The sequence below is a fragment of the Heterocephalus glaber genome, unplaced genomic scaffold (genome assembly GCF_053883595.1).
Source record: "Heterocephalus glaber isolate CG9 unplaced genomic scaffold, H.glaber_assembly_v1.0 deba00001428, whole genome shotgun sequence".
Classification (NCBI taxonomy): domain Eukaryota; kingdom Metazoa; phylum Chordata; class Mammalia; order Rodentia; family Bathyergidae; genus Heterocephalus; species Heterocephalus glaber.
Window position 1 is genome coordinate 28842584 of NW_028258293.1, and position 26486 is coordinate 28869069.

Below are 26486 nucleotides of genomic sequence, written 5' to 3' on the forward strand. Positions count from 1 at the left end.
AAAAAAAAAAAGATAAGTGATTGCTTCTAATAATCTCTTCCAAGTGACAGACAATTGGGATTATAGCTTGTTTATGAAGAAGTAAACTCACATGACCTTCTGGTGAGATAATAAGGACTGGACCAAATCTTGTAGGATCAGGCTATGAATCAGGAAAGGAGGTGAATTGCATTATTATGTATTTTTTAAAGGGGTGTGATGGAGATTTTGATGAAGATTTTCTTGATAGATAAGAAGGATTTTCACAACATATCAGAGGCAACAACTCCTGAATTTCTCTTTAGGCCTCTCTGTGCTTCTTTCTTGTACCCTGACCTACCTTATTTCTCTTCTCTCCAACAGCCCCATTTCCTCACTTACAGATCCATGCTTTTCAATGCTGATTTGGTTATCGTGCCGCAAAAGGGAGATTCTTGTATCCTTTTCTTGAATTGTTCAAGTCTCATGATCTCTTGGCCTTCAGTGTAACCCCACTTCCCATCCTAATCCACTGCCTACAACAAGGTCATACTTAGATCTACACACTATTAGCTCTTTGAGGGTGGCAAGTCTGTCCTGTCTTTTATATCTCCTCTAGTGCCTAACAAAAAATGTTTAAAATTTCCTAGAAATTTTTGTGTTCAGTACCAGGTAAAATCAATATATGAAATTTCTTTGAAAACCATAAAATAATGGGCCAGGGATTTAGCTCAGTGGTGCCACTGCCTGTCTTAAAAGCACAAGGTCGCAAGTTCGATCCCTGGGGCCAAAAAAAAAAAAAGAAAAGAAAACCATAAGATAGAGATACGAATAGTCATTAAGTAATAATCCCTGGTCCCTCCAGAGCAAAACTCACATAGATCATAAATGTTGCAACTCGGTTCCCAGACTTCATTCTGTACAAGGGGCTGCTTGGCGACTGAGAAAAAAAATAGAAAATATTATTTTATGCAGATGACAAAAGTGTGACAGCCAGGATTCTACCATTAATACAAGAAGGGGAAAAATGGGGCACCAAGGTGGGACACAGCCCTGAGCTACACTCAGTGGAGTATGTGCTCATCTTTGCTGGCAGGTATGCGACCACTTTTTTACCAGACACTAACTAAGTAGGTTCCCATATGAGTGAACTGTATACTAACCATAACTACTTGTTGATAGTGAAAGCACTGTATGAGGGGCTAATTTCACCTCTGAGTTCTCTGTGAAATAAAGGAATCAATACATAGACTGTTACAGATAATTATTCTACAGAAATACCAACTCACAAGATCAGACTTCCCAATTATCTGCCAGAGACACCATCTTTTTTTCTTGCCCTGAAACAATGTGAAATTTAATTTACTGGGGATTTAGCTCAGTGGTGCCACCGCCTGCTTCACAAGCGCAAGGTCCCGAGTTCGGTTCCAGGCACCAAAAAAAAAAAAAGCGCATTTATGGTATATGGGATTTAGCTCAGTGGTGCCGCCGCCTGCTTCACAAGTGCTAAGTCCCAAGTTGGATTCCTGGCACCAAAAAAAAAGCGCATTTATGGTATATAAATTATATTTCATTTTGTTTTGGGTTTTTTTTTTTGCAAACATTTTCTCCTACTTGATGACTTGTCTTTACATTTTAAAATGGTGGTTTCATTTTATCAATGTTTTTCTTCTTTTACATATCATGCTTTGGTATTCTATCTAATAAATCTGCCTAACTTGGGTTCATAAAGATTTTTTGTTTTCTTCTAGAAGTTTTATAGTCTTGCCTTTTATATTTAGTTCTGTGGTCCATTTCACATTAATTCTTATATATGGTATGAGATAAGGTCATAAGTTATTGTTATCATTATTTCACAGGTAGATTATTGCATTATTTCAGCATCATTTTGTTGAAAAGATTATTTTTTCTTAACTGAATTTCCTTGGCACCATAGTAAAAACACAGCTGACCTAAACATGTGGGTTTATTTCTGGATTCTGTGTTCTATTCCACTGACCCATGTGTCTGTCCTTACCCCAGTATCACACTGCCTTAATTCCTGCAGCTTTGTATTAAGCTTTGAAATCAGGTAGTCTGTGTCTTCAAACTTCTTTTCAAAATTGCGTGGCTGCTCTTGGTCATTTGCATTTCTATATACATGTTAGGAGTAGCTTACTAACTTCTACAAAAATAAACCTCCTGGGATTCTGATAAAGTTGGAATGAATTTATAGACCAATTCTGAGAAGGTCTTTTTAATCCTCAAAAATTGTCTGCTACCATTAGGAAAGGTGGGCAGCTGAAGTCATGAGAAGAGAAGGACTGGGGGAAGGAGAGTTTTTACTGGGAAATTCCTGAATGAAGTGTTGCAGGCCACATTCTTCCCCCATTAGCAAATTCTGGAGAGGGGGTGGTGGTAAACCAGAAGATGAATTACCATCAATCAGCAGAAAGCAAGGCTTTCAGATATTCTCGAAACATGACCCATTGTTGTAAGACTTCACTCGGTATTTACTGAGAGCCCTAGGAGAGCTCTACCTCAAAGAAATACATAATATCCTGGCTTCCCATCACAGGAGGCTTGGTCTTGACCCCATTACCGTGGCATGGTCGAAGTGAGGTTCATAGTGGCCTCCAATTCCATAGTTCACCACCTGGAGATACTCTGCATAAGGATGCTGGACATCAAGGCCTGTGAGGGCAGCGATGCGGTGGTCAAGAGTCACCAGCACTGGATCAGCGGTGTCCTTCAGCCAGGCACTAAAACACATCACAGATTGCAGCATCAGTGATCTGATGCTGGAAATGACTACATGATTTCTGTGAATGAATGAACAAATGATACATGTCAACTAACAGAGGAAAGAAAGAAAGGAAGGGAGGGAGGGTGGGGGAGTGAGGGAAGAAAGGCAGCCATGAATATCTAATCACCTACTCATCCCTCACGTTAGGTCTGTCCAGTGTACTTTGTCCTCTATCTCGACATTCATATTCATTCACTCAACAAACATTCTCTGAGGCCCACTGAATGTGAGCCCTACACAGGGTGCTAGGCTACCAGAAATGAAGGTTCACAGCACCCAGGTCTGTGGGATACAAGGAGGAAGATAACAAAACCTTGCCCTTAAAGCCACTATGTTCCACAGACATCTACAAAAGAGGGATCTGGGTGCAATGCAGAAAGCTTAGGATTTAAAGCAGGAAGACTGTTTGGCATAGTGATGCAATCCTGTGGTCCCAGCTAATCAAGAGGCTAAGGAAGAAGAATTGCTTGATCCCAGGAGTTTGAGACCAGCCTGGGCAACATAACAAGATCCCATTTCAATGAGGGAGGGGGATTGAGATTAAATTTATAAAACTAGTCCCTGATCCTCTTTGTGACCCTAAATCAGATTTTATTTGTTTGAGTACTGGGGATCAAACCCAGGGCCTTTGCACTGACTTGCATCCCAAGTCCATTTAAAATTTTTTTATTTTGAAGGGGTCGAGGATTTAGCTCAGTGGTTCCACAGCCTGACTCACAAGCTCAAGGACCCAAGTTCGAACCCTGGTATCCCCCCCCAAAAAATTTTATTTTGAGAGAGGGTCTCATTAAATTACCCAGGCTAGGCTTGAACTTGGAATCCTTCCAACTGCGCCTCCCCAGAGGCTGATTACAGGTGTATACCACTATATCCAACTCTAAATCAGGTATCTGATCTCTTAGGGTCCGTGTGCTCATCTATAAAACAGAGACAACAATAATATCTACTTTGTTGACTGGTGATGACTGCGAGAGAAACTCTTAGGAAGATACTTTGTAAACTATGTATATGTTTGTGATCACTGTGAAACCCTGGAGAATCTATTCCTTGACTCTGCTCCAAGTCAAACCAGGACAGGTCAAAGGCCACAAGGCATAACTCAGTCTCTTCTTCTGCACATCTTGTTGAGGTTTTGACAAAGCAGGAATTTTAGAATCAGAATTTAAGTGTCTAGGAAATGAGGACAAGCTTCCCAAGCAAAGCCAGTGAGCCTCCTGGGGAGAACATTAGGGTTTTGAGGGAAGAGGTTTGGCATACTGGAACCACTCCTTTGTTCTTTAAATGATGTATTCATTTATCCATTCTTCCATACAGAGTGCATGCAAACTGTTACGGCACACGCTAGGATATTACCTTCAAAGAGTTCATGGACTGGGTAGGAGAGGAAAAACACAAATATAGATAAGGAAAATTAGAGTGAAAAAAGTGAAAAATAGACTTTAAAGTACAGAAGAGGTGGTGACGCACACCTGTAGTCCCAGCACTTGGGAGGCTGAGGTAGCAGGATTGCTGTGAGTTCAAGGCCAGCCTGGGTTATATAGTGAGTTCAGGGCCAGCCTGAACTACATAGGGAGACCCTGCCTCAAAAAAAAAAGTACAGAGGAAGGAGAAGTCAATTTTACTGGGGCACTTAGCTGAGATGATGACATCGAAGCAAAATTTTGAAGGGTGGGTACAGTTTCAATAGGTGGAAAAGAGGCAGAGCACTCCAGCCTGAAGAAACAGCATAAGCACAGACATGGAAGTGTGACAATAAATAGTATGTGCAAATGTGCAAGCATGTTGCTTGTGAAAGAAGTGATGAGAGAAAAGGCTGGAGGAGTAGGTGAAGGTGTGATGTAGAAAGATGAGGACGCCATGGTAAGCAATCTGGACTTTGTGGATTGCTGTGGTTTGAATGTGTTAGAAACTTAGTACCCAAATATATGTGTTTAATGGTACTTAGAGGTGGGGGCATTTGGAGGAAATCAGGGTTACATGAGGTCAAATTAGGGTTACATGATGGCAGCAACAGCTTGATAAGAGGAAGAGAAAGATGAGCTCGCACACTTGCTCTATCTCGCCATGTGATGCCCTCTGTCGTGTTACAATGCAACAAGAAGCGCCCCATCAACCTCCTATCCTGCAGAAGCATGAGCTAAATCAATCTCTTTCATGTCCCCATTCTGTGGTATTTATTTAGTTATTGCAACAGAATATGGACTAAAGACACAGATAATGGATAGACCATGAAAGTGTATAAGCAAGAAAAAGATTTGACAATTTGGAATTCTCTAGTGACCTTTGAAAGACCAGTCCCAGTAAAATTATGAGTGTAGAAGCAAAATTCAAAGGGTTGAGGAGTGGTGTAAGGGGAAAATGAGAAGGTGGCTTGATCTGAAGAAAATACTATCTATTCCCCCCAAAAGCAATGACTCTAAATAGAAGGTTGAATTTTCTCTCTGACACTAGAATTTCAGAAAGGTTAGAAAAACAATTACGTTAAGGTCACATAGTCCTCCCAAAGTTTAGAGAATAACTCCTAATGTGAAAGGTCTTAAATGTGCCAGACCAAATAAGTTAATCCAAAATGATTCTGATCAAAGCTTTCATTTCTCACCTTCACTTCCTAGAAGCCCTACAACCCATCCTGAGATATGGCCTCCCCCAGGGACACTGATGTCACTGTCACACATGGCTTTGCTGGAGACTTACTCTTATCATCAGTCTTGTCCTCACAGTGCAAATACTGGGGGTGGGGTCAGGAATGGAGTGAAGCTGGGCTCCCACAGTTGAATCTGCTCCCCTGGAGAAGCCCTTGGGTCCAGGGACTCCATTCATCCCTCTTGCCTGAGTATTGGCAACTCATGCTTTGCATGAGTCAGGAGGTGGGAATGGAAGCCTGTAAAGTCAAATTACAAATGTAGCAGGGCTGTATTCTCCAGAAAAGTGATTCTGATTAGAACAACTATATGTTTATGTTTTGGTTTAGAGCAGAAGATTTTTTTCAAGTCTAACCCTAATGGCCTCCTAGTTAATTCCTCAGATGATTTAACCACATGAGATTAAATGCCCTTGGAGTGAGGGGAGTGGAAACTACTCCCTCTTAAAAAGAAGGTATAGATATAAAAATGAACCATGGGTTTTCCAAGGGCACCTTTGACTTTCCTAGAAAGGCTGCTGCAGACCTGGCAGTCAGCTGTGCCCTAGCCTGAGGGCAGGTAGTAGCAGGAGTCCCTGGTCTTTGAAAAAAGGGTCCTTCTTACCTTTTGCTGATGCGGTACTCCACTTGTAATTGCTTTTCCCCTGACGCCACCACTGATCTCTGGAGCTGGGGTGAAGAACACAGGACAAAATCCAAGTGGTTATAATGCAAAGGGAAGAGCTATCTACACACATGGCCCTCTCTGAACCACAAACACAACTGCCAGGTCCTCCCTCATTAGTGGATATTTTGTACACAATGGCTATTGATCTTGAGAATAAAAATATAATAAGTGATCAAAATATTAGAGTTGAAAGTAACCTTTACTGTTGTTTTTTGTAAATGGTAAACACCCAATAAAGTTTGTTGAACTAAAATAAACTGGTATTTGAATCCCTTTGGTATCTGCAAGACTGAGGTAGGGGCTATTTCTCCTCCCTCTTTGTACCACAGGGCCACTCACAGGGCCTGATTATAAGCAGCCCTTGGTGTTTAATTAAATAAACATCTCCAACAATAGGAAAAATCTATGCTCAGAGACAGCCTGCTCCTTTTGAACAATTCTGGCCAAATCCCTTCCTTAGTAAGAATCACAATTTGTTTTGCTACAACTGCCTTGATTATGAAAGAACTTTAATAGGTCTGAAGTCACTAATTTAACAGAATGTCTATTTTGTTCTGAATGTCTGGATATAGGATTTAAATTATTTTTGTAAAAAGTACCTCTTTATTGTGAAATCACCATACTAGAGACAGAAAGATTATTTTTATGAGCATGTGTCTACCTCCGGCTCCATCATCAGATTGGCAGCTCCCTGAGGGCAAGGACCCAGTTTGGTTTCAGGGCTGTATCACCAGGGTGCAGAGAAGGCCTGGCAGGGATTAGGTGTTCAGTGCTGGTTAAACAAATGAATGAATAAATGAAACAGGGCCCTGGGGTGAAAGGTGCTGCTGGGACTCAGACTCAGCCCTGGTACTTCCCAGGCAGTCAGGCTCAGCCTAGGGCAATGAAGAGACAGAAACCCTTTCTCTAAAACTTCTTTAAGATCACTGTTCCTGCTGTTAACCCAGGCTGACAATATTGGAAAATCCTATTCCTTTTCCTTGGACCCATTTCCCTGTCTATAAAATGCAGCACATGAACATATTCTTGAGACTTCCTCTCAGCCTCTTGCTCTACAGTATTAGGATGCCAGAAATCAGGTGACTAATATTGGCTCTATTTATCCTTCACCAATTTTTTCCTGGCATCCTCTCCCAAGTAATTTATATAGGAGAGGGCAAAATCAATGACAAAATCTTAGTGAATCCTCCTTCCTCAAGTAAGGAGCTACTTTGTATCTAATTCCTTTAACAATCATTTATTGTCTACCTACAAGCCATTTATTTTTGGAGCAAACATCATATTTATTGGTTGTTTTCTGTAGTAAGCACTGTACTAGGCATCAGAAAAACAAGGCACTAGGGCCGGGGATTTAGCTCAGTGGTTTCGTCGCCTGCTGCACAAGTGCAAGGACCCAAGTTTGATCCCCGGTACCCCCCCCCAAAAAAAGAAAAACAATGCACTAATCCACACAAAAATCCCTACCTGTTAAGTTATCTAGTGGTGCCACTAGATTTGTACTTGCCACATGGGCAAGTACAGGGTGCTATGGAAACATAGAGAAGGGGGCCCAGTCCATTCTTATGAAGAACAGGAAGGCTTCCCAGCACATCCACAAGACTCACTTGATACAGGTGAAGGGTACAGGGTACAGTGTTCTAGGCAGAAAGAAGAGACACAGCATGGTCCATTCCCAGAAAACAAAGCTGTCCACGTGGCTGAAATGTCAAGTGCAAGGGGGAGATGTGGAAGAGCAGCGGTGCCATGAAGCTTTGCGAGCATTTAAGGGCAAAAGTGACCCATTAAAGAGTTTAAGTAAGGGATTTAGAAGGTCAAATTTGACCTTTTAAAGATTATTCTGGCTGGGTGCAGTGGTACTTGCCTATATCCCAGCACTTGGGAGGCTGAGACAGAAGGATCATTTGAGCCCATAGGATCCAGATCAGATCAGCCTGGACAACATGGCAAGTCTCCAACTCAAAAAAAAAAAAAAAAGAAGGAAAAAAAAAGATTATTCTAGCTGTAACAAGCATAACACAGGGCGAGGCATTTGAAGAAAGATACAATGCTTGCTAGTTTACAGTGATACCAGAACAATCCATAAATAGCAGAGTAAATTTAAAAATCAACTGCCACACTAGACTATTAGAAAAGAAGAAGGGCATTAGAGGAAGGAGGAGGAGAGGCTCAGGGAGGTTTATAGGGAGATGGATAATCATTTTATCACGTATAAAAATGCTTTTAAAAACCCCATTACTTTGTATAACAGTAACATAAAAAGAAAAAATTATGTACTGCATAACTGGCAACAAAAGCTCTGAGTTCAGAGGAGGAATAGGTTGATTTATGTGCCTCCAAAAAAATGTCCTAGAAAACATGATTATTCAAAAAACAGTGAAAGTAGCCCAGAATAGTCAGGGAAACAGGTCCAAAGGATGCCTGGGGTTTTAATTGAGCCTTCCAGGATGGGTAGGATGCAGGGGTGGGGGAAGTGGTGGGTAGGTGGGGGGAGAATGATGAGAGCAGATCTGGGAAAGGGAGAATGAACACGAAGCAGATCCAACAGGAGCCACGGAGGCGGCTGTGCTCGGTTGTGATTGGAAGCCAGTCCATGTAAACCCCGGGGTTATTCCTGGAAAAGCCAAAACCCAGACAGGCAGCAGCAACCCCAGGGAGACACTTCTGGAGGAAGGGAGTATGGCAAGGCCTGTGCATGCCATACAGATGACCTGGACATAAAGGAATCAAAGAACATCTCTGGGTGGGCTCCTGTCGCCATGGCAACAGAGTTGTTCTGACGAAAAAGCTGTTGCTGGCCAAATATGACTGCTGGCTCCCTGAGAAGCTGATGCTGTTGAAAACACATTGTCCCATCACCAGTGGAGCTTAATCAACTCAAAACTTTCTGTACCAAGATTCTAGACTTGCCTGGAAGAGCTCTTGGATGAAATTATTGCTGTTCTTCTCCCTCCAATCCATGTCTGCTGTCAGTCTTCCTTAAAATCACAACTTTGATCATGCTACTCGCCAGTTTCAAATTGCCCCACAACCCTCCCATGGGATAAAATCCAAACTCCCCAGAATGGCATATATGGCCTTTGTTAATGGTGGCTCACTCCAAGCCTCATCAACCTTTGTCCTCTACCCTGTCCCGTTCACACTTCAGCCACCAAGCTTCCCCCTGTTCTTTGATGACACTACATGTCAGGCTCTAGCACATATGGCTTTGTCTTTCTAGGGTACCATTTACCACTTCGTTCAGCAGATGGCTTTCACCCCACAGTGGAGCCTGCTACCGTATCCTTTCCTCCCAGCAATATTCTCTTCAGAGAAAGGCTCACATTTTCATGGCACCACAGCACAACTCTGCACACACCTCTTATATGGTGTGTATCATAGTGTTGTAAATATCTGCTTTCCCCTTTAGGCAGTAGGCTCCTAAAGGGAAAGGAGCGATATGTCATCTCTTTGTAAAACCCCAGCACTGATCATAGTGTCTGGCATAAGCAGGCTCTGCTCTGTTGAGGATGAATAAATATCCACCTGGATGAAACAGCACATATTAAGGTTATGACATCTAGGTGGACATAAATAATTCTGAGACAGAATTCATGGGCCATTTAAATTTTTCTGCAATTCTAGGACTCAAATCCAGGGCCTTATACACGCTAGGCAAGCACTCTTGCATTGAGATACTTTCCTATCCCAATGTGCCACTTTTAAAGAGACAACAGGCTTGTAGAGATGATATTTTTTCTAAATATTACCACGATTTCCTAAGGAAATCATGAACTGTCCCCTTCAAATGGTCTCAAGCTTGGCTTGGTGCTTGCATGGATTCCTGTGGAAGGACAGATAGATTTCCCCATTGCCTGTAGTGGTGGCCACAGGCTTTGCTTTAACTAATGACACATGAGTGGAAGTAATGTCTGGCACTTCCAAGCAGAAGCTTTCAAAGCCAGCTCATGTTTGCCATCTCTGTCTTTTTCCTCTCTCATAAGACTGGCAAAATCTCAAACAGAGGCTGTTCTGTCAGACTTGGTTCCAGAGTAGAGACAGCATAGGGCAGAGCCACATTAACCTAGGATAGACATGTAATGGGGGAAATTATTGTCTAGATTCAGGGGCTGTCTGTTACCAAGTATAACTTAGCTTAAGTTAACTGATATAAGAAAGAAAAACAGCACAGTGGCAATCAAAGTACTTCTAAGTTTCTGTTGTGGCTCTAGCTCCATATGACCTTAATCAAACCCATTCCCTTCACCAACCATTTCACATGGTTGACATTTTAGGAAGTTTACTTTGCATTTTTTGAAGTTTACATGTAATGATATGCATAGGTCTCAAGCATTTACATTTGCTGAGTCCCCCCGCTCCCCTACCAGGACCTTGCACTTGTGAGGCAGAATTGGTGCCACTGAGCTAAATCCCCAGCCCTACATTTGCTGAGTTTTGACAAATACATGCAGCCATGTACTCTACAGCCTTAAGAAGATATTGAGAGCACATTTTTAATACCCCAGAAAAATCCCTTGGTACCTCATCTCAGTGAATCCTTTTCCTCCATAGACAACCACTGTTGTGATTTTCTCCACCATGGAGATCTATGGAATGGCTGGAATTTTGAGCTCCTGGATTGATAAAACTGTGCAGGCTGCCTATTCTCACATTCCTGAAGTCCAGACACATGAAGATTTGGGAACACTCACCCATGGTTCTGCAAGCTTTCGAATCTTCTGAGCTTCTGGGTCACTGACAAAGTCATGGTAGAGAGCAACATAGGGTTCCAGGTGAATGACCTCCTTCCGAACTGGCTGAAGCAGCAGATAGGGGCTGGAATTGGTCTCATAGGAGCAATAGAGGCCAGGGATCTGGTAGTGAATGGGCTGGAAGGACAGAGAAGAATTGGCATAAGAGAGGAAGGGTCTGGGAGCAGAAATTAATTCGGGGGATCTACAGCATAAAAAAACCACAATTTGAGAGCTACAGAATGTGGTTATTCAGGTGCTGTCTGAATGAACATTACTGTTTTTAATACATCAGCTTTTCTCCCTTCCATTGTTCCAATTCTAGCTTCTCACTCTCTAGCCAAGCCTGTCCTCCCTCTTTCTCTTTCCCTGTGGAATCCTACCTGAGAACCCAGGGTCTGACACAATCCCTCATACGTGTCTCTGGTCTGCAGGTGGGGCACGTTGGGCCTCTGGATGACAGTCTCAGCTACTGCTTGGTGAGGGTTCTCTGCCAAGAGCCTTTCATACTTCAACACATTCCTGACCATCCTCTTATTTTCTGGGCCTGGGGGAAATCAGAGCACAAAATAATACAGGCTAACAGACAGTGGCCCTAGGAAGTAATATCAAGACTACAACTTTGATGTCACACAGGACTGGCAACTGGATACCCTAAAAAACTCCTCATATCAATGCTCTTATTTCCAGAAGAATATCTGGTATTAAAAGAAGACTGACTTGGGCCTGGTAGATTTAAAGGAACAAAGGGCTTTGGGAAGGAAAGTCGTACTTAGCACTTTCAGACCACGGGAACTTGAGGATGGTGTGATGGTCAGTTTTATGTATAGGAAAGAAGCTTTGTTCATTCATTCACTTATCCATTCAATAATGTTCAATAAATATCTTGTATATACCAGATGTGGCCCTAAAGGATAACTTCCCAGAGTTTACAGTCTAATGATCAGTTAGAAGAAAACATGCTAAGTAAGTGCCATGAAAGGAAGTTTGTGGATCCCGAGCCTGTAGCACAAGAGCCCAACTTATTCTTTCCTGGAGAATTGGAAGCTAATTCTTTCTCTGCTCCATTAGATCCTTCAAAATTTCTAACTGGCCTAGACACACAGCAGAACAGTATGAGACAAAGGGATTGTGGATCTTGGTTCTTGTCTGATTCACATAGGGCCCAAGGGAAACCCCGGGAACCTTATGAATCTTGCTTGTGCCCATCTGTTTGTGCCAGTTTGGCTATAAGATGGGTTGACAGCTACCTATGTTCTACTGGCCTCTGCGCATGATTCTCAGTGATTCTCAGAAGGAGGTGCTGAATTGTTCTAATGCCCTCAAAGTATCTGAGGAGCCCAATGTGCTTCTAACCACACCACCACCACCTTGGCAAAAGAGGAGAGGGGGGAGCAGAAATTACTATTCCTTTCTAACAAAAGGAGAAATGAAGTTTTGGAGAATGGAAATGGTAAGCCCAAACACCAATGGAAATATTGCAAAGCTAGGAATGAACCTCAATTTTCCATGCCCTACTTCACCAAACTGTGACAGCATACAATTTGGATTCCATGGGAGAGATAGATTTTAATAGATCAAAAACAAAGAAATAAAGAAGAGCTGAGTTTTAATTTTGTTTATACTACTAATCACCCATGTGTTTCCAAACTATGCAGCAACTTTCATATCCTACTGTTTGTCAAATTAGTGGAAAGGAATAATGTTATAGTTGTCCCTCAATATCCAGGGGGGACTGGTGCCAGAACACCTATGTATACCAAAATACCTAATATAATATAAATGCGATGTAAATAGTTGTTATACTATATTTTTCAGGGAAAAATGACAAGATAAAAGTCTACACATGTTCAGTACAGATGCAATTTTTTTTCAAATATTTTTGATCCCAAACTCGCAGATATGGTGGGCTGACTGTACTAAAATTAGAATAGTTATAAAGTCCTATATGAAATGTATTATAAATATTAAGACAATCAAAATATCAGTGTTTTTTGCTTTATTTTAGTATTAAAATACTTTATTGAAGCAAAACCTAGGGAGCCATCTACCACAAACATTTTAAACAAAACTCAGCTAGGAATCATCTCCCTCCAGTTTAAGGCATTTTGTTGTTAGTAAGGCACTCCTCTGAAGGGGCTGAGGCTGAACTCTGGAGCCAATGGGCATGATACTTGCATAGCAAAGTAACCTCCAGTTTTACAAGAAGATAGAGCTCTGAAAACAATCAAAGGGAATAATCCTGAGTACACCCAGAGAACACTGATTTCATTCATCCCTGGGTCTACTTCCAAAGCCCAGGTCATTAAAATGTCTCTGAAGAAACAGGCTCCCAACCTGGACTTGTTCCCACTGAAGGAACAAGTTGAGGAGGGACAGGTTGATGTCTTCTTCTCCACATTTTCCAACTAACTCACAAATCTTCTGTGATGCACTGATCTGCGTATAACTAAGACTTCATCCAAAATCTGAAATATACCTTGGATTATGAATTAGAATAATAAAACTAAATATCTATATTTAACTTGCAAAAATTAAATGCCAGAAGCATAAGTCAGACCCATGGCCAGCTTATCTTTTATCATCACTTACTGTAGAGAAGAAACTCTCGGGAGAGGCTGAGAGCACATGAAACATTTCCTGCCTTATTAAAAAAGAAAAAGAAAAGAAAGCATTAACAACACTGAGGATAATGCCTCTGACCAAATCACTGACTAAATTTTATAAAAGCAAACTATAGTCTTACCACAAGTAGATACTAGAGCTGGGGATTTAGCTCAGTGGTTCTGCTGCCTACCTCACAAGGGGGAAGATCCCGAGTTTGATCCCTGGTACCAAAGGAACCCCCCAAAAACAAAAAAACCCAAACAAACAAGTAGATACTAAAGCTCACTGAAAAGAGCAGCAGGCTAGACATGTAGAGGATTTGCCGAAAATCAGCTCTCCTTTGTCTCATTTACAAATGACTTGTTGCCACCCTGCCCAGAAAAACAACAGTAATTTAATAAACATTATTTGCTCAATAGAAAAATAAAAATGAACTTTCTTGAAGTACTCGTAAATCTCAAAGTGAGCAAACCTATGTAGTTATAGGATGTTGTGATATTTTGTTATGAAATTTAAATGAAACTGTAAAACTCTAGTAAAAATATAATTTGTTCCCCAGACTCAGGACTTTCTAGAGCACTTTGAATAACACATGATTTTTACACAGTTACAATAATATATTTTACATTATCATATCCTGATTATTTTACTCTATTGTTATCAGAATTTTTTTGTTTATTTTGTTCATTTGCTTTTTATGGAACTAGGGACTGAACCCAGGACTTTGCATTAATTCACATCTCAGCCTTTTAAAATTTTATGTTTGTGATTTGAGACAAGGTCTTGCTAAGTTTCTAAGTTGCCTAGGGTGGGCTCAAACTTGTGATCCTTCTGCCTTAGCCTCCCAGAGTGCTGGGATTACAGTTGTATGCCCCCACCATGCTCAGCTTCATAATGGTTTCTATGTTAATACCTACCTTTGTAGATAGCATTTTTAGTGGTTACATTTTATTCCATCCAGAAACTACATTATAGATGACAAACATTCCACTATTGTTGGGAGCAGAGATTATTTCCAGTTATTTATTATCATGAATTATTCTGCTCTATACTTAGAAGAAGAATAGTTAAGTGATCTATGGATATCTTGTAATGTCAAATATTAACTCAGGATGTAATAGCTTTTCACACTCTGAGATGAAGAGAACTAAAACACAATTTTACATAGCTTCAAAACTCAAGAGCTTGTAATAATATTATAATTTATGAAGAACAAAGAGTTACTTTTGATTCCCAGTTAAATTCCTTTGGAAATATACATATTAAGTAACATTAGCTGAGTGTGATGCTGCATATCTGTAATCCCAGCACTCCAGGTGGCTGAGGCAGGAATATCACAAATTTGAGCCTAGCCTGAGCAATTTAAGAGACTTAAATATAAAAAAAATAAAAAATTTTTTAAAAGGTTGAGGATGCATTGTAGGGCAAAGGCTCTGGATTCAATCCCAAGTACCAAAAAAGAGTAACATTAAATGAAAAAGGAGAACACATACTTATATAATAACAGCTTACACTCACTAGTGCATGCTGTGTGATAGATGTGTCAAAAGCTCTGCATGGATTAGCTCATTTAATCCTCATAGCAACCCTCTGAGATAAGCATCATTATTATTCTCCTTCTACAGATAAGAAAATTGAGGCCCAGGTAAGTTAAGCAAGTTGACCAAGTTTTCACAGAATTTGAGCCTTGCTCTGTGTGATTCCTGAACCTATGGTTTAATCACCATCCTCTACTGACTCTCATTATCAGCAGCTTCTAAACACTTCTTTACTAAAATATGTAATGAAGAAATATATATATATATATATTACATTTTATACAATAACAAGAAGTCCATGAAGGGACATTTACCTCTCTAATTTACTGGGGGAAAGGGAAGAGATAAAGAAATCATCTATAAGATGAAGTCTTATATGTTTTATTACTTTGGCATTTAAAAAAATGCACTGTGAGAGCACATGGAGAAAGCTGCACAGAGTAGGTAACATTTGAGCTGGCCCTAGTCTGGGGAATAGAATTTTGCCAGACAAAGCACCTGTGAAAGGAGAGTCTACCAATGAGCAGAGGAGAAATCTGTCACAAGAGTTAGGGAAAAACAAAACAAAACTAATAAGAAGGCACTGTATTTAAAACCCTATCTTTTGAGGGGTAAGCTGGTTTAACCAGTCAACCTTCTCTGAGCCTCTTTGCATCAATTCTCCTTTTTCTTCCTCTGTTAATCATTTCTCATTGTCACAACTCAGTTATTCTGGTTTTGCTCTACTGTGTAGCAATGGGGCAGGAGAGTTAGAAAAAGGTCGCTTTATGACAGATCCATTTACCAGGAACTTTCATGGGAGAAAGAGGACTGCAAATCTGTTCTCCCAGCAATATGTGGGTTTGGACCACTCATATCCTCCTTTTTCTCAGGATAAGGAGGAAAGAAAAAGAAATTTGGAGGTGGGGATGTAGCTCAGTGGTAAAGTGCTTATCTAACATACCCTAGATTTGGTCCCCAGTACCAAAAGAGGGTAAAAAAAAAAGGAATAAAAATGGTTTATTAGCTTTGGAAACTCCAGGTGTGATAGTTAACTGATTGTGTAAACTTGAGTAAGAAACACCCAACTACATTGGATCAGCATAGTTGTGGGTATGGCTGAAGGGATTTACTAAAAACTGCAGACCCACCCTGGGTGTGAGTGACACCAACCAATAGGCTTTTCACCTGAATGGAATAAAGGGAAACAAAGAAGGAAGGTTCGGTTCTGTTTCTTTGGAGGAGCTCCAGTCTTCACCTTCACCTCAGATGTTGTATCCTGGCTTTCAGTGCAGACTCTTCAGCACCCAGCACAGACCCTTCAGCCTCCTGATATGGACTCACATGGGCTACAGTGAGCTCCAGGCCTTTGACTGGATCCTTCAGATCTCCAGTACTCAGACAGCTCTTTGGCACCTTTCCATACCTGACTCCGAGGGTGGCCACTGTAAGCCAATCTTGTAAATTCTTACGTATTTGTAGATCTTACATTAGATCTTTTTCTCTAGTAAGCACTAAGTGATAGATACATCAGGGAACTGGCTTCATAGCAATTTTTTCAGCCTATTCTTTTTTTTTTTTTTGGTAGCGGGGATTGAATTTTCAGCCTATTCTTGAAGACTATACAATTCTAGTAGAGAATAGGATCATCGACACAAAGGGATGGCAGCTGCTTAATCTTTAGGGAATGAACTGCCATGTGAAGCACGGCAGGTAGTAGCGTGTCAAGAACCACTGTCAAGAAAAGATGACACCTGCAGGAGGCATGGAGGCTGGGACTATGGCTTAACAACTCTAGTTCTGTAGCTGGACACTAACCACTTTACAGCTGGACTCAGTGGCAGATGAGAGAGGATAATCAAATTTCTTTCTTCATGGCAATGTCTGTGAAGAGTTATCAGTTGTTGAGAGTGCAAAAGGGTGATTTACATTACTATGACCTTGTTAAAGATTTGTGGATCCAGATGCTGTTGCCATAGGTAAGAGACTGCCTTCTTCTTGGGTTCTAAGTCCAGCTCTACGTGGTTAGTGATAATTTAAGAATTTTTTGGAGACTCAGTTTACTCACATGTTATATATGGAAATAATAAAATAACTGCACTCGCATTTGGGGAGATGAAACAGATTAAGAGGCATGAGAATGCTTAGAAAGTTGTAAAACAGATGTAAAGCATTATATTTATGATAACAAAGCAATGAGCTTAACTTGCTCCCCTACCTGGAAACAAGCAAAGGCCAAATGATCCAAGGCATCTTCTAGACTTGCCTCATCCTCTGTCTTCCACTCTCCATAAGATCCTCTGAAGAGACTGACTGCCTCCTCCAGCCATGGAATGGCATGGTAATAATCTCCCATGTCATAGGCCACCTGCAGGGAATACAGTACCACACTAATGCCTTATCCCACTGCTAGAGGAAAGGAGATGATAATTCAGAGTAAGAGGCCTTTGAAACCCAAGAATGTATGTTTTAACCTCAAACTCATTTTATTTAATTTATTAAGCACCCATGAATAAGGCATTATATTAGATGGAAAGGAGACACAAGAGTTCTTGCATTTAAATAATTTATAATCTGAGAAAGAAGACAGAACTCAAGTAACTATAACATGGGGCAGAGTAGCAAGAGTGCTTGAAAGAATATGCTATGGAGGCCTAGAAAAGGGAAGAAACTTGGGAATTTCAGTAGACAATTGCAGAAAGTGTGGCATCTGAGATGGGCCTTCCTTGAAGAAGGGAAAGGATTTCAATGAGCAGAGAAAGGGAGAAAGTGCATTTTAAGATGAAGGAATGGCATTAAAAGAAGCCAAAAGCAAGAATGTGTTCATGTAATCCATTGGGACTCTAATCTAAAGTGAAGAAAATGAACATTGAAAGAGAACATAGACTAATCTAATTTAGGTAGATATTACTTAGGTAGATATTAGGTAGATATTACTGGTAACAATTCATTTATTTATTCAATATTTACTCAGTATTATGTACCTGGTGGTCCTTGTCCTTAAAGACCCCGAATCAAGTGAGGACACATGAAGAAAGTAAGCACTGTAATACAGTGCATTAGTTACCATAATGAAGGCATACATGGGAGAGCTATGGGAGCTTGGTGGATCTGTTCTGATTAAATACTGGAATGCAGGGCAACACGTACCAGACATGACTCCTGTCTCCTGACAGCTTATAGTTAACTAAATTACCAGACCTGCAGGTGCAATTACTGAAAGTTAATGCTGGAACCAACATGGAACTATAAAGTCACGACATTGGGAGAACTCTTACAAAATGATCTAATTTAAGTGTAACTTCCAGACAGGGCAGAACCTAGAGATACTGCAACGCTACAGCCTAAATAATAAAGTAACTCCTATTACATTACGCTGCCTATGTTTCCCATTTGTAAAAAAGTTGAGCTGAATAATAATAATAACAAATGACAGAACTTTTCCTGATGAGTTATTCTCTTTTTTTTTTCAGTTCTAGGCATGAACCTAGGACCTTGCACAAGGTAGACAAGCACTCTACCACTGAGCTACATCCCCAATAATTTAATTAATATTTCCATGAGGAGCTTCAAGTTATAGCAATATGATAGATTGAGGTAAACTGAATTCTTCCAAATACAAATATTTAGACATTTGTAGTGAAATGTAAAAAGCACTTTATGATATATCTTCAAGAAAAAATGGAAAATATCAGGTACCAGAAACAAAAATTAGCTGAAAACCCAAGCAATAAGCTTATGAGCAGATGCTGAAGCTGTATAGCATTGAGGTAGGTGTCTGTCTTACTGACCTGGTGTTTAGTAACCTTAGGATATAATGCCCACATAAGAACAGAAGACCTCCAAAAACCTTCAAATTGAGACTGAAACATCCTCATAAACTGGATCCCATGAAAAACTACACCTTAAGCAAAAGGGTAAACTAGGAAAATAATTATCCACTGGCTTAAGGAGACAAGAAAGCAGATTTGTTTCTGTCTGGTCTCTATGCAGAGAAATAAAATGTTTCCTAGAATATTTACTGTTGTGAGGCCATGCTTCATGCGAGTTTAGAGTTTGAATTTATAATATTCATATGGTCAAGGAACCACTGGGCCAATAAATCAGTATAAAAATGGATCTAAGACCTATGATAACACCTGTGTTCCTGGCAGAAGAAATCTTAAACTCTGGAGGGATTTTCCACAGCTCTGGGCACAGAAATTTTCAGAGGGGAAGGCTAAGTGTGTGTGTAGGGGGGAATAACTTGGTGAAAATAAACTGTGAATAAAACAAGACAAACTATATCAGAAAATAATCCATTATGAGAAGAATCAAGACAGCACTGTGCAGTAGGGGAATTAGACTAAAATCTCAGAAAACAGAAGGGCCAGTTTACTTTAAAATAACCCATAGAGGAAGGAATTGGGAAAGTACTGGTGAAACAAATTTGGCCACATGTTTGTAATTATTGAAGCTTATTCTTCCACCTGGCAATTCTACTCCCAGTACTCACCCAAGAGAAATGAAGACAAACGTTCACAGCACATACCTAAGAATGTTAATAGCAGCTTTATTCACAGTAGCCCAAACTGGCAACAATCTAAGTATAAAAAGCTCATGCTGGATAATACTTTGTGTTATAATTGGATACTGCTCAGTAATAAAAAGGAATGAACACTAACAAATGCAACAGTGTGGATGAATTTAATAAATATTAATGTGCAGAGTAAAAGAAGCCTAATTCAAAACAGCACATACTATCTCGTTCAGGACAATGGTACCTAGGCAAGGGTAGTGTAGAGGGGGCAGGGAGGTAGGCGGTTAAGAGTGGGGCTGTAAGTGTATGCAACATCTTAAAAAAATCTGAAATGTAGCAGAACTTGAACATATATCACATTTCAATTATAAGCATAATTTCTTGTTATTTTAGTATTTTTCTTACATTTGAAATGTTTTAGCTTTCAATACAAGAAAATACATATAGAAAAAAAAGGTTGCCAGCAAGACTTTTGGGAAGAGTTTAATAAATTTTCAACATATGGTTTTAGTCTCAGAAAGGGCTCACTGATGAATAATGTATTGGTACCATACATCAGACTATTTTAACTGGCCTAAATTTAAATTAGCCATGAACATAATGATGGCTAATTCTGCTCAACACCTCAGAAAGGGAAAATGGTATGTAGAGAAATTCAGGGCAATGAACTCTGAATTAATTTGGAAAACTGATCCCTAAAATTTGGAACCAGGACTTGTGAGGCCTACTGTCAGATCTGCTAATGAATATGGTAGAAGCCAAGAAAAATTCACTCTCCTGCAATGCACAGCTTCAAAATTTAAAAATAGGTTGAAGGCAAAGGTTGGCAAAGAGTACATTAGAAAATAACCTCCAGTGTGATTGTAAATTATGACCAAAGATTAAATACATCATATGGGAGGTTCCTGAAGTCTGTTTCCTTGAGTAAAATTAAAGTGAATGGCCTCAGTATTTTTATACCAATTTAATTTAGTATTTTTGAAAACTTAGGAAGCATTGCAAGGAATTCCAGTAGGTCTCATCTTAACTGCACATCATCATCTCTTATCCTCTTCCTCACACTCTTCCCTGCTTTCCTTTTCCATTCAGTGGTTCATCTTCTGGCAGGGGGTAGAGTTAGGGCAACCAATGGATCATTTGGCCTAGTTTATGTCTGTTGTCTTGGCATAATTAATAACATCACTTTCACTCATAGGCTTTCCTAAGTATAAGATCACTTTCCCACGGAAAGTTGGTGGGATCTAGAATTAAAAGACTAGGTTCAAAATTTAGTTTACTGCTTCAAATGGTGCAATTTTAATTATCTATCCTCTGTGAAGCTTAGCGTCTTCTTCTGAAAGTGGGAATAGCATCAAATTTCCAGGGGCCAAGGATTTAGCTCAGTGGCACAGTGCCTGCTTAGCAAGCCCAATCTCTTGAGTTCAATCCCCAATACCAAAGTGTGTGTATATATATATATATATATATATATATATATATATGCACATATATATGAAACAGGAACGTGGTTATTTCATCCATGAGAAACTAAAGCTAACCCTCTCTGAATGTCATTACCTTGCCTACTTGGAAGCAGTCATCCGCTGTAAGAGAGAAGAGCTGCCTAGGACTGTATAGGTCAGTGACAGCAGAGCCGGTGACTCTCTGAAAGACACCCTGGGCAAGACCCTTCACATTGAGCATGTATACATCCTGCAGCCTCATCAGGGCCCGTGCTGCACCCTCCAGGTCCTCAAAGGCTGGAAGTTCTTGTTCCACTTTCTCATAACCATCCTTCAGAGCTGTAAAGGTAGTAAAACCATAATCTAGCCTTCAAAAAAACACGTGGTACAGTAGGGGTGTAGCTCAGTGGTAGAGCACTTGACTAGCATGCCTGAGGCCCTGGGTTTGGTCCCCCCGCACCACAAATAAACACACAAATAGGTGGTGAGCATTTAAAACACATGGGGCATGACCACCTAGTCAAACAGTTCATGAGATACTGCATTTCTCTTTGTGTTCCCCACCGGCAACCACAGTCACTGGAACACAGCAGAGGAACATTCAGAATGAATGGATAAGGACTAAATATAAGGCACACACTATTGTCCCAGCCTATATTCCTCCAGGAATCTTGCCCTTTAAGGAGACAACTCATCCTCTTCACTTCTCAAAAGCCAACAAACTTGTTGAAGTACAAAGGAGAACATATTAAGAAAGTGGTCTTGGTGTAGATCACATTGTATTATCCCATTTTCAAATTAAAACCTTAGTGAAACAGAAACTCGCGGGACACCATTACCTTTTATACATATATAGAAGGGATAATAGATCCTGTATTTCTAATAGAATCGTAGTAAAGATCAAATGGGATAGTAGATATGAAAGTCTTTGCTAATCTATAATAATATAAACCTATTAGCAAGGGGATCTAATTGTTTGGACTTACAAGAGCTAAGATCACATAATACCTACCCACTCAATTACCCTTCATCATATCCCGATAGAACCTCTCTCCTTACCACTGAGCCAGGAGTTAGAAGTTTCTTTCTTACCCTCCAGCCCTCTGCCTCATTACCTTGGATGTTCTCACTGGCCTCTAGACTATGTACCACATTCCTCCAGTCAGACTGAAGGCGTTTGATGAGAGTGAAGGCAAGCAGAGGGTTAGCCACAGGGGTTGCTGAATCTTCATGCAAGGAAAGTACCTTGTCATAGAATCTGAAAGAAAGAAGTACAATGTTTTCACCTCCTGATACAATCACTATACCTACAGAAAGCTGTCATGGTGTGCATACATTGTGGGGCATGATGGTGCACACCTTTAATCCCAGCACTCAAGAGGCTGCGGCAGAAATATTGCAAGTTTAAGGCCAGCCTGGGTTGCACAGTGAGTTCAAGGCTAGCCTGGACTACATAATAAGATCCTGTCTCAAAAAGCAATATCAAAACAAAACAAAACAAAAAAGACTAGCTAAAATAGGTCTAGGAGATGTCGCTCACTTGTCTAGCATGCATGAAGCCTTGGGTTTGATCTCCAGCACTGAGTGTGGGGAGGGGAGTAGGTAAAATTTAAGGGCTGATTCTCCTAAGACTCATGTAATAATTTAACCAAAAAGCCACGTAAGCACAAAGAACATGAAAACTCAAATACAACAAAAGTAGGTTTACTCATTTGCTCATTGAATAAGCCAGTGTATAGCATCCAATTTCTGTATGTCAGGCAACATGCTAGAGATACAAGTACAAGACATGGTCCAGCTCCTAAAGAGTTTGCAAACAAGAAAGGTTTTCTTTTCTGCTGTTGTCATTCTATTCCCAATAGTTAGTGTCTGGTAGAAACTCAAAAACATTGTTGAACAAGTTAATGATAATTTTGAAATATACTAGAAGATAATTGAGCATATAATGCTATGGCAATTTGTAAGCAGGGCTTAACCCAAGTGAGAGTTGCAAGGAGAAAAGGAAGACTTCCCAGAAGCGATGACACTTTACCTGATACTGCAAGGGTTTGTTAGAATATTGATGACTATTTTTTTTTTTTTTTGGTACCAGGGATCGAACTTGGGTCCTTGCGCTTGCGAGGCAGGTGGTCAAACCACTGAGCTAAATCCCCAGCCCTTGATGACTATTATTTATTGAGCCCTTACCATGTACTGGCATCCTTAATTATATTGTCTCATTAATCTTCCAACAACCCTTAGTGTAGATTTTGTTTTATTTTTACTTTATTATTGATGGATTGATTGCAGTACTTGGCATTGACCCTATATCCCCATTACTGAGCTATATACCCAGTCCTTTTTATTTTGAGACAAAGTCTCTCTAAGTTGTTAAATTGTTCAGGCTAGGCTTGAATTTGTGATCTTCCTGCCTCAGCTTCTCAGAGTATTGGGACTACAGGTGTGCATCACTGTGCCCAGCTGGTATAGATTTTATTTTGCCCATTTTCCAAGAGAAGGAACTGAAACGAGGTCATATTGTCAATAAATGGCAAAGCCAGGGCTGAATTGAAGTACACCTGACTCAGAAGGTTGAGTTCTCAGATGATTTTGCCATGTTTCCCACAGAGATAAAACAAAGAAGGGTGGTTAATTTGGCCAGAGCAAGTTGGGAAGGTTTTAAGTAGGGGTGGGATTGCTATGACATGATTATACACATAAGTCTGTGAGAGGGTGGGGAGGAGTATTCAGATGTGGAAGGGAGTGGAGACAGAAAGACCAAAGAGAAGGCCATTTCAGATCTGTAAAAAAGAGACGAGGAGAGTCTGAACCAGAACCATGACCATGAGGGCAGAGAATGGGATGGCTTTAAAGGAGATATAGGGAAATTGACAATGTAGAAACTAGCAATGATTGTAATGAAGAATAAAGAGTAGGGTTAACTAGTTCAATTCCCACTTTCCACCTTGGCGACACTTGCAGAAAAGGGCTGAAAATAGATCTAATGTGATCATCTTTTTAGATAATTTCTCTCTTCCTCAAATGTCCTGTAAAAGTGTGCACATAGGCTAAAGAGGCTGATTCTTTTCCTGGTATACTGTGGTTATTTCATTTCTATCACACTGATAGAATTTTTATTATTCAAATGTATTCATTATGTTTAATAGGGCAGGTTAAGAGTACTAATCTTTTTTTTGGTACCGAGGATCGAACTCGGGTCCTTGTGCTTGCAAGCCAGGCAGCAGAATCACTGAGCTAAATCCCCGGCCCAAGAGTAATAATCTTGTGCTCTAAAATTTTTTCCTCTTATCTAAAATTATTAATTTTCAAAAACAATATAATTACAACAAAAGAAGAATGTAATAATGTATGAGAGAGCACATAAGATTCTAAGTTTTTGGCAAAAGTGGGGAATTTCTGCAAGAGGAAAGGGATGAAAGAGAAAAACAGAGGGTGTGGTAGGGGATTCCAACCCCTTGAGTCTGACCTGAGGATTTCCAAATAGCGGAGCTCTCAACTAAGAAAGGGAATCTGAAATAAAGGACTATTTGCTCTGCAGCTTCCAAGGAGCCAAATTTTCAATTTAACATAAATTAATAACAAGAACTTGAGCCTGGATGACCCAGACAGGACATGGGAGGCCTGTAAGTTCCAGGATGTCTCTGATTTTAAAGACAGGGCAGTCTGTAAGCGCTACCCCAGTATTTTGAAATTAAACCAGCCTCCAGAGTGTGGGATCTTTTTACTGCCCATTTTCCCTTGCTTCAGCTCCATATGGAACTACTTAGTAAAAGATATTCCACTGCTAGACGAAAAAATGTACAAGCAGAGACTTATGCTGAGTCTAAAAAAAAAATGTCCAGGAACAATTGAGGCTGAGTGGGCAGGGATTTTATAAGACAATTGGACAGGGAGGGCCCGGGAGGGAGGAGCCTAAGACTTACTCTGACCTAGGTCCAATCAATACTCTGTTTTCTCCTCAGTAAAACAAAACAAAACAAAAAACTGGTCTCCTCTAGAAGTTCTCCATGAGTTCTTTCGGCATTTGCACTCTATTATTTCTTCTCACCACCTTCTCTACGACTAAATAAATAGATCTCTTGGTAGCTTAACAGACAGAGCCTTAACAGAGGAAACTGAGGCACACAGGGAAAGAGGTAAGGCACAAAGGTTAATTCTTGTCCCAAGTCACCTATCAAACCAAAAAACACTGTCTATATCCCTCTTCTCTTTGCACCCTACTTTGTATTCTGAGGTTGATTTGTTTAGGCCAATAGGTTGATCTCTACTGCAGTATATCAACTCAATCCACTGTTCAATGATGCTTTTTTTCCGTCACATAAAGAAAAGAGAAAAAGAAAATCTGTTAACTGATATCTGAGACTACTTTGGAATCCAAAAGTTGGCTCTATGCCCAGCCTCTGAGCAAATAGCTGGTTTCCAGAGACTGAGTTATGAGATGCTGAATTTAAACCTCAAGGTTTCTTAAATGGCTTTTTGCTTTAACAAACACTGCTGAGAGTGGAAAATTAGACTGTCTCCTTCAAGAGTCTGCACATAAAATTTACAACACAATCTCTGCCTGGGTAGGTTATCCAACCATGATACATGAACTATTTCAACTCAGAATTTTTCTGTTAGTCCTTCTGAGACATTCTGAATGCTTAATTCTTAGCCCAGAAATAATTGCTGTAATTCTACTCTTTCACTGTTGGAGTTTTGTTGTTATTATTACTATTGTTTTGTGGTGCTGAGATTGAACTCAGGGCTCTGGACACATTAGGCAAGAGTTTTATTACTAAGCTACATCCCCAGATATCTGTAGTTGTTAAATTTCAACAATAGCAACTACAACAAAAAAGATAAAGGTTAACTATATATGTATGATGATTATATATGCTATACTAGTATATAATGATAGATACTATAATATAATTTTGTTATTCATTAACTTAGAGTAGGAAATAGCTTTGACACCTAAAAACATTTCATTTCCCCATTTAGAAATTCAAAGAATATAAACTAAGGACCTTAGAAATAACATCTTAAATTATACAACCAAGATCACCAGACTGGGAGTACAGAAAAATGAGCAGGAATGGTCAAAATTCTTGTTTTAAAAAGCAACCATTTCACTGACTTTTAGAGCTTGACTAGAAAACAGAATTAAAGTCTCCAAAATATCAAACTAAACTTTGAAAAACTGAATGTTCATAAGCCATCTGAGAAAAAGTTAGACTTTTTCTAATTCTTTAAAATTTGGGCTCTTAGAGTCCAGTGTTTACAGCCAACAGTGGTGACTTGTTTCAACAGCCAGTCTTAAACAATAATCATAAAGAACTAACATTTAAGCTGGATGCATTGGTGCATACCTGTAATCTCAGCTACTTGGGAGGCTGATGTAGAAGATACTGTCTGAAACCAGCCTGAGCAACTTAGCCAGACCTTGGAAGGAAGGGAGGGAGAGAAAGAGAAAGGGAGAGAGGAAGGGAAGGAAGAAGAGAGGGAGAGAGGGAGGCAGGGGGAAAAAGGGAGAAAGGGAGAGTGGGAAGGAGGGAGAGGAGTAACATTTGTTGGGGAATTATTACATGCTAACCACAATGTTAAATACCCTTACATGGTACGCAATTTTTCCAACAACCTT

The 26486-nt window shown here is 40.1% G+C and overlaps 1 protein-coding gene across 5 annotated transcripts in view; it reads right to left on the minus strand.

Moving 5' to 3' along the window:
* P4ha3 (prolyl 4-hydroxylase subunit alpha 3) overlaps positions 1–26486 on the minus strand; it is a 67330-nt gene that overhangs the window by 18462 nt on the left and 22382 nt on the right. For 4 of the 5 annotated variants that reach the window (XM_087211328.1, XM_021243287.2, XM_087211327.1 and 1 more), the window contains 9 exons: positions 21979–22121; positions 20979–21202; positions 17121–17270; positions 13371–13422; positions 11162–11325; positions 10740–10916; positions 5989–6053; positions 2540–2699; positions 836–898 (listed from right to left, as the gene is read on the minus strand). In XM_087211328.1, the coding sequence (XP_087067454.1) occupies positions 836–898; positions 2540–2699; positions 5989–6053; positions 10740–10916; positions 11162–11325; positions 13371–13422; positions 17121–17270; positions 20979–21125 (978 nt within the window). In that variant the 5' untranslated portion in view covers positions 21126–21202; positions 21979–22121. The remainder of the gene's footprint in view (positions 1–835; positions 899–2539; positions 2700–5988; positions 6054–10739; positions 10917–11161; positions 11326–13370; positions 13423–17120; positions 17271–20978; positions 21203–21978; positions 22122–26486) is intronic. The other variant, XM_021243289.2, reaches the window with a different exon arrangement.